Source organism: Oncorhynchus masou, chromosome 3 (genome assembly GCF_036934945.1).
Source record: "Oncorhynchus masou masou isolate Uvic2021 chromosome 3, UVic_Omas_1.1, whole genome shotgun sequence".
NCBI classification, from domain to species: Eukaryota; Metazoa; Chordata; class Actinopteri; order Salmoniformes; family Salmonidae; genus Oncorhynchus; species Oncorhynchus masou.
Window position 1 is genome coordinate 24,735,278 of NC_088214.1, and position 12,446 is coordinate 24,747,723.

General features: G+C 41.9%; 1 protein-coding gene across 5 annotated transcripts in view; it reads right to left on the reverse strand.

The window, feature by feature from the left end:
• LOC135513231 (5'-AMP-activated protein kinase subunit gamma-1-like) overlaps positions 1 to 12,446 on the reverse strand; it is a 36,389-nt gene that overhangs the window by 19,574 nt on the left and 4,369 nt on the right. For all 5 annotated transcript variants that reach the window (XR_010451506.1, XR_010451509.1, XR_010451507.1 and 2 more), the window contains one exon: positions 7,768 to 8,041. Coding sequence is in view for 2 of the 5 variants with exons in the window: in XM_064936056.1 (XP_064792128.1) it covers positions 7,768 to 8,041 (274 nt within the window). In the remaining 3 variants the exon portion in view is untranslated. The remainder of the gene's footprint in view (positions 1 to 7,767; positions 8,042 to 12,446) is intronic.

The window sequence follows — 12,446 nt, forward strand, 5'->3', positions numbered from 1 at the left end:
TGCAAAGAAAAAGCAAGGTCTTTTTTCAGAAAAAAAATGCATGGGCATCAGATTTCTAATCTTTATCATTTATCATCAGAATGTAGCCAGATACATTTCCAAATGTTTTGTTTAAAGGTGAATCTGGCATTTTACCGGAGAAAAGTAGGCTGGCGACAGTGAGCAAAGTAGGCTGGCGACAGTGAGCAAAGTAGGCTGGCGACAGTGAGCAAAGTAGGCTGGCGACAGTGAGCAAAGTAGGCTGGCGACAGTGAGAAAAGTGGGCTGGCGACAGTGAGAAAAGTGGGCTGGCGACAGTGAGAAAAGTGGGCTGGCGACAGTGAGAAAAGTAGGCTGGCGACAGTGAGAAAAGTAGGCTGGCGACAGTGAGAAAAGTAGGCTGGCGACAGTGAGCAAAGTAGGCTGGCGACAGTGAGCAAAGTAGGCTGGCGACAGTGAGAAAAGTAGGCTGGCGACAGTGAGAAAAGTAGGCTGGCGACAGTGAGAAAAGTAGGCTGGCGACAGTGAGAAAAGTAGGCTGGCGACAGTGAGAAAAGTAGGCTGGCGACAGTGAGAAAAGTAGCAGCAAAAAGTAGCTCCATATATATCAGTCAGAGCTCTGTCTGCTGATAGAAGGCCCGTTCGTGAATTGTCAGCCGAGTGGAAAAGTGCAACTAAAGCACAAAATGTGTCTGATGCAGAGCACACATTTACAATAAGCATTTTAGATCTGCGTTTAGGAAACGCAGCAGGATATTTATACATTTGATCTTTTTCCTGCGTGAAAAACAAAGATTTCTGCGTTAATGAAACCCCTAACTTAAACTTGCTCGTTACGTAAGTGGTCGAAATAATGTGACGGGGCATGATATTGTGTTAGCTTTCTGCAGCATATATGCATGGTTTTCAAGGGAAGCCATGTTGACCAAGAAGAAACATACAAATAATGTGTCCTTCGTCTCTGTGTTTCATAAAAGTCCTTCAATTTGCAAGAGGCTGAATGTATCTCACCAGAGAAAGTATCCAAGCGAACGAAACAGTGCCCCTCTGTCTCAGTATGTGTAGTCAATCTATCTGATGCGGTCTGGTCAAAAAGAGAATGACATTGTTGCTGCTCGTGGCATTGAATGCAAGGGAAGCCAGCAAGCATTTGTAAAAAATAAAAAAATAATAGCCAATCATTGTTGAGCTAAACTGAGATTTTTGTTTTGTTTTGAATTTTACCCCCTTTTCTCCCCATTTTCATGGTATCCAATTGTTAGTAGTTACTATCTTGTCTCATCGCTACAACTCCCGTACGGGCTCGGGAGAGACGAAGGTCGAAAGCCATGCGTCCTCCGAAACACAACCCAACCAAGCCGCACTGCTTCTTTAACACAGCGCGCATCCAACCCGGAAGCCAGCCGCATCACTGTGTCAGGGGAAACACCGTGCACCTGGCGCACCAGCGCCACAGGAGTCGCTGGTGCGCGTTGAGACAAGGATGTCCCTACCGGCCAAACCCTCCCTAACCCGGACGACGCTAGGCCAATTGTGTGTTGCCCCACAGACCTCCCGGTCGTGGCCGGCTGCGACAGAGCCTGGGCGCGAAACAAGAATCTCTGGTGGCACAGCTAGCACTGCAATGAAAGGCCCAGATTTTTTTAATGGAATATCTACATAGGCGTACAAAGGCCCATTATCAGCAACCATCACTCCTGTGTTCCAATGGCACATTGTGTTACCTAATCCAAGTTTATACTCTGGTTAGAGCCAGTTTGCGCTGTTCTGTGAAGGGAGTAGTACACAGCGTTGTACCAGATCTTCAGTTTCTTGGCAATTTCTCACATGGAATAGCCTTCATTTCTCAGAACAAGAACAGACTGACGAGTTTCAGTAGAAAGTATTTTGTTTCTGGCCATTTTGAGCCTGTAATCAAACCCACAAATGTTGATGCTCCAGATACTCAACTAGTCTAAAGGTCAGTTTTATTGCTTTTTTAATGAGAACAACAGTTTTCAGCTGTGCTAACAATTGCAAAAGGGTTCTCTCATAATCAATTAGCCTTTTAAAATTATAAACTTGGATTAGCTAACACAACGTTCCATTGGCACACAGGACTGATGGTTGCCGAAAGGCGTACAGAGGCCCACTATGTAGATATTCCATTAACACCCCCCCCCAAAAAAATAGCCATTTCCAGCAACAATAGTCATTAACAATGTCTTAACTGTATTTCTGATCAATTTGATGTTATTTTAAAATGGACATTTTTTTTGCTTTTCTTTCAAAATCAAGGACATTTCTAATTGACCCAAACTTTTGAAAGGTAGTGTGTGATATATATATATATATATGAACTAACCGGTTACAGAGCAAACAACGCAATTTTCACAACACATTAGGTTGTAATATACCTTTCCCCCCCCATGGCTAGTCTTCACTGGGGATTTTACCCACACATCACTACTGGCTTTCTGCCTTGTTTGAGAAGTCAAAAGCCTTTGGATGAGTACTGTACAGCTGCCACTGCAGCTTGATTTCCTTGCGTTTTTTTTCTCCTCTCAGCATGCACTATCTTAGGGCTTGTGGCCCATCATATACTATGCAGTTACACACTTTTATAGACACTTGAAATAGTGTGATCATGCGAACCCAGACATTACCAGGCAGACATGGTGGCTCTGACTGGCGTCTTCCTGCCGCTAGCAGGTCCTGCTCCTTCCGCTTCTTACTCCTCCTCAGGCTGCCGAACCTCTTCATGGACACCAGCGGGTTAAAGCGATGGTTTCAACACCCAATATGAACCATGACCATCCGGGACGAGTCACAACTGTAGAACACCTCTACCCAATAGTGTGACGAAATAGCTACTCCGTCTGATCCATGTTAATAAATATAATAAAACTAATGTGTGAAAGATTACAAGATCTGTGCCAAAATTAAATGAAAGATATATCCGGAGAAGGGTCTTTCCCTACCAGTCAGGAGATTATTGAAAGTCTCATGAGCAAGGCTAGCTGAACATTTCCTAGCAGGATGTGCTTTGGATTGGAGGGCCCTCTTCAGTCAATGGGCTATCTTAGATGAATTCTTCTTTGTTCTCCTGAGTAGATCTGTTCTTCTGGTTAAGAGATGCCTCTTCTCCTTCCCATTGATGTGCCATCTTGTCATTTAGACAGTTGGTCTTCATGCTTGCATTTCCTAGAAAGTTAAGGATCTCTTCTGATATTTTCTTATTTCTGTAAGCTCATTCATTAAAATGTCTCAGTGAGTCCAGAAAGCTCTCAGGGTATTGGTGTCTGTGGCAGCTCACAAGCAGGGAAAGAAAGATAGGACGTGTGGAATTCTGTGTGAGACTCGGTCCAACACTCCCATATGATAATGCACAGCGTAGCACAGGCCCTCTTCCTCTCGCTCTGCTGTATTCCACTCTGCTCCTCCTCTCTTTCCGCTCTGTTTTGGTTGGACTGTCTCTCGCTCTGCTCTATTTTGCTCCTCTCTCTGCAGAGCTCTAGTAGTGGCGTCAGGTGCAGCTATGGGTGGCGTCTAAAATAGTACTCATTTCAGCAGCCTATAAAAAGGAGGCCAGCCTGGGAGGGACACGCAAAGTGATTGGCTAAGTTTCTGCGTCCCCCTCAACCCCAACGAACACGTTCAAATCACCACTCACATCTGTCTCGGTCTTCACGTGTACATACTCATAACACTATATCTAAATCAGGGACGGGCGACTGGCATCCTACAAGCCCCCCCTTTTGTAGGCCCACGGATCTAGTTCACAAAAAAAAAAGGTTATAATAATATAATACTAGGTGTTATTTCAAAATGTTGTTGTGCATCAGCAGTCACTCAATTTGTCCATGTCAGCTAAATTGTTTTAGATTGGTAAGCAGTGGCAGAATAAGTATGCAACTGTCATACTTGAGTAAAAGTAAAGATACCAGATGGCACCATTTTCTTTTTTTTTATTGACAGAAAGCATGTGTGTGTTTAATGAGTCCGCCAGACCAGAGGCAGTAGGAATGACCGGGGATGTTCGGTTGAGAAGTGAGTGAATTGTACTATTGTCCTGTCCTGCTTAGCATTCATAATGTAACAAGTACTTTTGGGTATCAAGGGAAATGTATGGAGTAAAGTACAATATTTTCTTAAGGAATGTAGTGAAGTAAAAGTAGTCAAATAAATAGTAAAGTACAGATACCCCAAATACCGGCCGGGGGTGGGCTCATTGATCATCAACTATCATATAAATAAAACACAGCAAACATTTGCCTCCACCCTTTGGCAAAACGTGTACAATTGCAGCAAACTTGCTTTAAAACTGCAACATTTTCTGTACACCATGGCACAATGTGCACAATTGACTGAACTTGAAAACAGCGTTGTTTTTTTTAAACCTTCACTGTCACAAGGTGGGCTGCTAAAATGTGGGAGGGGGGCACTGTAGCCCCCCTCATGATAAATTCAGTTTTATTTGTGACCCCCATCCAAGTTGCTCATCCCTGATCTATATAAAAACAAAAGGTGTCATAATAGTGCCTTCAGAAAGTATTCATACCGCTTGACTTATTTCACATTTTGTTGCTACAGCCTGAATTTAAATAGATGTTTCTCACCCATCTACACACAATACCCAATAATGACAAGGTGAAAACAGACATTTTTGCAAATGTATTGAAAATTAAATACAAACATATCTAATTTACTTCAGTACTCACAATAGTTTGTAGAAGCACCTTTGGAAGTGATTACAGCTGTGAGTCTTTCTGGATAAGTCTAAGAGCTTTCCACACCTAGATTGTGAAACATTTGTACATTATTCTTTTCAAAATTCTTTAAGCTCTGTCAAATTAGTTGTTGATCATTGCTAGACAACCCTTTTTCCAAGTCTTGCCATAGATTTAAGTCAAAACTGTAACTTGGCCACTCAGGATCATTCATCGTCTTCTTGGTAAGCAACTACAGCGTAGATTTGGCCTTGTGTTGTAGGTTATTGTCTTGCTGAAAGGTGAATTCATCTCCCCATAACTGGTGGAAAGCAGACTGAAGCAGGTTTTCCTTCAGGATTTTGCCTGTGCTTAGCTCCATTCCATTTTTAAAAAACATATCTGAAAAACTCCCCAGTCTTCCACAATTACATGCATACCCATACATGATGCAGCCACCACTATGCTTGAAAATAGAGTGGTACTCGGTGATGTGTTGTATTGGACGTGCCCTAAACATCCATTTTGTTCTGAATACAAAGTGTTCTTTGCTTTGCCACATTCTTTGCAGTATTAGAGTCTTGTTGCAAACAAAATGATTGAGTATTTGTATACTGTTCAGGCTTCCTTCCTATTCACCCTGTCAATTAGGTTAGTATTGTGGAGTAACTAAAATGTTGATCCATCCTTAGTGAAATCCCGGAGCAGTTTCCAAGTGAATTAGGAAGGACGCCTGTATCGCTGTAGTAACTGGGTGTATTGATACACCATTCAAGGTGTAATTAACAACTTCACCATTCTCAAAGGGATATTCAATGTCTGATTTTTTTTTACCCATCTACTAATAGGTGCCCTCTGGTCTTTGTGGTTGAATCTGTGTTTGAAATTCACTGCTCGACAGAAAGACCTTGTATGTGTAGTGTACAGAGAGGAGGTAGTCAAACACTTTTATTGAGTCCATGCAACTTATGTGACCTGTTAAGCAAATTTTTATTCCTGAACTTATTAGGCTTGCCATAGCAAAATGGTTGAATACAGACTCAAAACAATACAGATTTTCATTTTTGATTAAGGAAATATTTTAAAACAATTCTACTTCGACATTATGAGGTATTGTGTGTAGGCCAGTGACACAAACCCCCAAATGTAATCCATTCTCATTTCAGGCTATAATACAACATGTGGAAAAAGTAAAGGGGTGTGAATACTTTGTGAAGGCTCTGTATGTACTTCTAGTGGAACATTCTGTCTCAGAGCGACAGCTAGGTCAGTTCACTGTCCCAGTACTGTAGCGAACTCAGGAAGACTGACCTTTAAAAAGTGCTGATCCCAGCCCCAGATCACCTCAACCATCCTCAGCTGACTGAAGGGACGCCCCAAGGTCTTTCCCTGGTCTGGCCTGGCGCCGGTGGAGTCATCTGATCAGATGGGTGCCACACACCCTGTGATGACCCAGTTAGTTATGACTCTGACTGGCTTCTACACTACCCCAGATCCATTAAAATGGTTATGCAACTGATCAGCCCGAACAAGTCAAACAGTGCAGCAGAGCATGAATGTGGAGATGCAGTCAAGTGTTAACTTTGACCTGCTCCTATGACACTTCAATTGTTTCTACGCTGGGGAGGGGGGGGGGAAGAGTACAAATAACTTATTATATTATAAAACCCAAAAGTCAGTAGATGCCATGCATTTAAGCCCCTGTAGAAAATATAGAATTCTTGACATCCAAGCCCCAAACAATGTCTTATAAAGTGATGGATGGATGGAAGAGAGCAAGAAATTAACAGGGCATAGCACACTTGTGGCAACTGATGCTCGATTACAACAATAGTTTAAATACACCATGAACCTTCAAGAGTCATGGCCCCAGTCACTGTATGAGTTTCAGTACTGTTGGTGACCCATATTAATCTTCAGGAGAAAACAGAGCTTGCCCCAAGCTAAGGCCTGGCCCCAGATGAAATTTTCCGTTATAAGCTGCCAAACAAGACTTCATAGGAACTGGGAAGAATGGGTGAACACCAGCCAGGGAAAGTGACTCCCCTTTTAGGCGTTTTAACCAAAGTATTTCTATGCACAACAGACTGATTTTAATTAGACCATTAACTATACAAGTACTGAGACGGAAGAGCTTAAGTCCTTCGGTTAACTCTGCACTCTGGCCATTTGACAAGGAAGCTACTCTCTACTACTCAACAAATCACTTCCAACCAGTCATTATTTTGGTAACAGTTAACTTGAAACCTAAAGTCATAAAGGCTACATTTAAAACAGTCATGACTGTTTAATTATTTTTAAATCTACAGTTTCCTTTAGTACTGTAGCTGTCGTCCAAGGCCTTTCTAATGTTTTAAAGAGTAAATACTAATCAACATTACTACCAGGGTGGCGTGTTGACTCTTAACTCGGGTGGTGACATGCAATAGTATCATTCACAATGTAAGTTTGTACTAATAATTCATAATTCCATGGAGATTAGCTAGAAAACATGTGCTTGGACTAGTTCAATGAATCCCAGAGGCCAGCAAGACAATATGACATTCTGGCTTTAGAGGCCACCCATGAAAGCCAGAAAACACAAGCTAAACAAAGCCCTCTATGTTGTCACGTTTTCTTTTAACCCCAAGAGGAAGTTATTTAGACTCTTATCATTGTCAACAAGGAAAGAAGCACATCTGTCTGCAGTCCTTGAATAATACTGTATGGCCCTCTCTAAGCTTAAGACCCAGAATGGTCTTGGTCATGATGGGTCACTGAGCTCTCAGGACATGGCAATAAGATGGTGAGGTTTGCATTGCTTTTGCTTTCCAGAAGGGGACTGCTGCCCCCTACAGCTCTTGCAGGGCTTTTTAGCACTAATGCGCTAGGACTGTCTAGGGTCTTACCATTTTATGACCATGTTCTTCTGATGAGCAATCTGTGTTTGCTATGGTATTTATTCCATATTATTACAATGTGTCTGCACATAATTCAGTCATTGATAATTCTGTCAAAATCAAAGTCTAATACCACAATAATGCTGATAACTTCCTGCCTTGAGGTTTTTCAGCAAATACAGGAAACAGTCGGCTCTTTGAAATACATTTATTTGTATTACCTTTCCTGGTCCTAGAAAAGAGCTTGATGCTAGAGTTGGATGATGAGTTGGGCGAAGAGCGGAATATACCACTGAAGCTGAGGCAAAGGGGGGATTTGGGCGGTGAGGGGACCTGGTGGGTGGAGAGGTAGGGGGAAATGGTTCTGGATGAGCCAGGGCTGATACGGGACTGGGCAGGGGCAGCCATGGGACTGGAGGGTTGGCTGACACCGGCAGGACCACCCCTCACAAAGAGTCCTTTAGTTGGGTTGACAGAGTGGCTGCAGACCTCTCCCTGAGATAGAAGAGAGGGGAAGGTAATTCATTGACATACACTCATGCAAATACCTTGTTTGTTTATGCACGATGTGTCACTATACAGTTAAGCAGAATGATATATTGACACCTGGGAATATTGTGACAGAGGCTTTGTGGACTGTAGTCAAAAGAAATCACAAGTCCACATTAGCATAAAATAAAAATGTAGTTTCACCTCACAATTTCAATTTGTTTGATTTATAAATCATTAGAGCCTGTGTGGAATATATAAGGCTTGACAGTCTGCACGAGATGCCCATTGCGTCGGTGAAGTCACTTCTCTTTGTCTGAGATATGAAACCATGTGACCTATCACATTACCCTGTGGAACTGCATGCGTACAGTAGTACCACCCAGTGTTGGGGAAGCTTCTCTGAAAATAAAGTTTACCAAGCTACCGATTACTTCACACTGGAAGAAGTTAAGCTACTATTAGAAAAAAGTTTATTTAAAGTTACTTTGGAAATGTAGCTCATCATTAAACTACTTTGTGAAAAATTATCATATGTAATTCTGAAAATTGCAAGAACTGTTCACTTTGGGGGTCATAAGTTAACAGAATGTGTAATTCAGCCTTTTGAACACAAAAACTGTTTCAAGTAGAAACGAGGCAGGTCTGGTTCCAAAAAAGGAAATTGCCTACTTCACCCATATTCTTTTTTTGCAGTTCCAGTAATTAGTTACACTGCAAAAAAAGTCAACTGAAAACATTACCTAGATTTGAATTTAGTTAAACTACCACCAAGCTACTGCAAAATGTAGTTAAATTACTAGTTGAACTAGAGTTCACTACTCCCCAAGCATCACAAGGAAGTATCATGTTGTGAGCTCTATCCAGCCAATAACACCATTGGCTGGTTTTAGGGGTCGATAAGGCCAGATGGCAAATGACAGAGCACCTGGGGGTGACACAGGATTCCTCAAAATGCTCTGACTACCCAGGTCCAGAGATGTTTTTTATTTTGGGTTTAACCCCTGTAAACATCATACTGTTGCACTTGTTGATATTTTGAAAGTTCTGTACCTTAAACTGATTGCTGACACGAAAAACATTTTAGGGTTGCATCAGAGGACTAATGAAACAAATACCAAAATATAGTTGGGAGTGGTATTTTCCTTTAAGTCGATCTAAAGATTGATTGTCTGCAGGGACCAGTTAACTTTTATTTATTTTTTTCCCACGGAAGAGGTTATGACCATTATGCTTTTAGGGATTATAATGTATTAAACTGCAAAAAATGTTTTACCCATTTTTCATGGTATCCAAATTGGTTGTTACAGTCTTGTCTCATCGTTGCAACTCCCGTACGAACTCGGGAGAGGCGAAGGTCGAGAGCCGTACGTGCTCCGAAAAACACAACACTACCAACCGCACTGCTTCTTGACACAATGCCCACTTAACCTGAAAGCCAGCCGCACCAATGTGTTGGGGGAAACGGGTACACCTGACAACCTTGTCAAAGCGCCACTGGGGGGCCCCCATTAAACTTCAAAGTTTTACCTATTCCAGTCATTTTCAATAAAAACAATTTTTTTAAATCCCATGTGACGGAACTCCGTTGCAGTGACAAAGAACATTAACCCCTGTGTTCAATAGTATTACAGATGACTGTCGGACACCATCTAGCTTACAGTGGACTGCCTATCTGGGAAACAGGTTAAAGCCTTGCTTTGTGTTGTGGGGAAATGTGCAACAAATTGAGAAGGAGCTCCGTCAAACATGTCTGAAGGGGAAACAGAGTAAGGCTGCCTAATTTTAAGCCGTACCTGGCGGTCAGTGAATAAGCAGTGCAAATAACCCGTGTTGCAAAAAAATATATGGGTAAAAGTGGGAGGCTGAAAATTTGAATTTCATACACTTATAAAGTGGGGCAAAAAAAGTATTTAGTCAGCCACCAATTGTGCAAGTTTTCCCACTTAAAAAGGCCTGTAATTTTCATCATAGGTACACTTCAACTATGACAGACAAAATGAGGGGGGAAAAAAAATCCAGAAAGTCACATTGTAGGATTTTTAATGAATTTATTTGCAAATTATGGTGGAAAATAAGTATTGTCACCTACAAACAAGCAAGATTTCTGGCTCTCACAGACCTGTAACTTCTTCTTTAAGAGGCTCCTCTGTCTTCCACTCGTTACCTGTATTAATGGCACCTGTTTGAAGTTGTTATCAGTATAAAAGACACCTGTCCACAACCTCAAACTCCACTATGGCCAAGACCAAAGAGCTGTCAAAGGACACCAGAAACAAAATTGTAGACCTGCACCAGGCTGGGAAGACTGAATCTGCAATGGGTAAGCAGATTGGTTTGAAGAAATCAACTGTGGGAGCAATTATTAGGAAATGGAAGACATACAAGACCACTGATAATCTCCCTCGATCTGGGGCTCCACGCAAGACCTCACACCGTGGAGTCAAAATAGTCACAAGAACGGTGAGCAAAAATCCCAGAACCACACGGGGGGACCTAGTGAATGACCTGCAGAGAGCTGGGACCAAAGTAACAAAGCCTACCATCAGTAACACACTACGCCGCCAGGGACTCAAATCCTGCAGTGCCAGCAGACGCGTCCCCCTGCCTAAGCCAGTACATGTCCAGGCCCATCTGAAGTTTGCTAAAGAGCATTTGGATGATCCAGAAGAAGATTGGGAGAATGTCATATGGTTAGATGAAACCAAAATAGAACTTTTTGGTAAAAACTCAACTTGTCGTATTTGGAGGACATAGAATGCTGAGTTGCATCCAAAGAACACCATACCTACTGTGAAGCATGGGGGTGGAAACATCATGCTTTGGGGCTGTTTTTATGCAAAGGGACCAGTACGACTGATCCGTGTAAAGGGAAGAATGAATGGGGCCATGTATCGTGAAATTTTGAGTGAAAACCTCCTTCCATCAGCAAGGGCATTGAAGATGAAACGTGGCTGGGACTTTCAGCATTTCAATGATCCCAAACACACCGCCCGGGCAACGAAGGAGTGGCTTCGTAAGAAGCATTTCAAGGTCCTGGAGTGGCCTAGCCAGTCTCCAGATCTCAACCCCATAGAAAATCTTTGGAGGGAGTTGAAAGTCCGTGTTGCCCAGCAACAGCCCCAAAACATCACTGCTCTAGAGGAGATCTGCATGGAGGAATGGGCCAAAATACCAGGAACAGTGTGTGAAAACCTTGAAGACTTACAGAAAACATTTGACCTCTTTATTGGCAAAGGGTATATAACAAAGTATTGAGAAACTTTTGTTATTGACCAAATACTTATTTTCCACCAAAATTTGCAAATAAATTCATTACAAATCCTACAATGTGATTTTCTGGATTTTTTTCCTCATTTTGTCTGTCATAGTTGAAGTGTACCTATGATGAAAATTACAGGCCTCTCATCTTTTTAAGTGGGAGAACTTGCACAATTGGTGGCTGACTTTTTGCCCCACTAAATTAAAGCCTATTGGGGATTGTGCTACTATATATTAATAAGCGAATGCGAAAATGTGATAAAACACTAGCAGTGTTTTTAGATGAAACAGTAAAATATTGCAGAGAAGTGTTTAGGTGACAGAAAACAGGCTACGAACTCAAAGGATTGCCAAGAGCAAATTACAACCACGCCTACAGCGCATTTGGGAGAAGTTTCTCTAAACATTCCTTATTGGTCCAGACATACTGGTACTGTACAACATATCACCAAATCAGTCCTGAGCCTCTAATTTCCTTTCCAATGTTTGAGCATGATATTAGCTTAAGACTGGCCCTACGCTGCAGACATTTCTGTTTGGCCAATCCTGTAACAAATCTGAGAAAGACAGCACACACACCCTACTTCTCTGTTTGCCAACAAACTTTCTTATTGCACAACAGCGTGTTTAGGGCAAGCTAGTCAGATTGGAGAGTTTGATCAACAAATCTATCAGCTAGTTCAAAACATGAGGAAAGACCGGTGGTTCAAGTTAATGGTCACATGCACAAGTGAAATGCCTTTCTTACAAGCACTAATTCACTACAAACAGTTGAAAAAAAAATATCAAGAAGGAATCAAATCCTATAATTCAGAGAAAAAGACTGAGGTTGTTGGGAAAATAACTACTGAAGGCACTTAGACCGAGAAGGAAGAGAAGCTTGCTTTGTAGAAAAGCATGATAGAAGTGAGAAAAAGCTAAAAAACAAAAAACACTACCAAGTCAAAACCAAAGACGACACATATAGTAAGAGATTGCACAACCAAGAAGTTGTCTAAACATCTCTGTAGGGCAGACCCCAATTAGACAACTGGTCGATTGGTCTTCAGGCTCTCTCTGTCTTCAGACAGAGAGTTACCTCTGCTGCAGAGGATAAGTTCAATAGAGTTACCAGCCTCAGAAATTGCAGCCCAAATAAATGCTTCAGAGT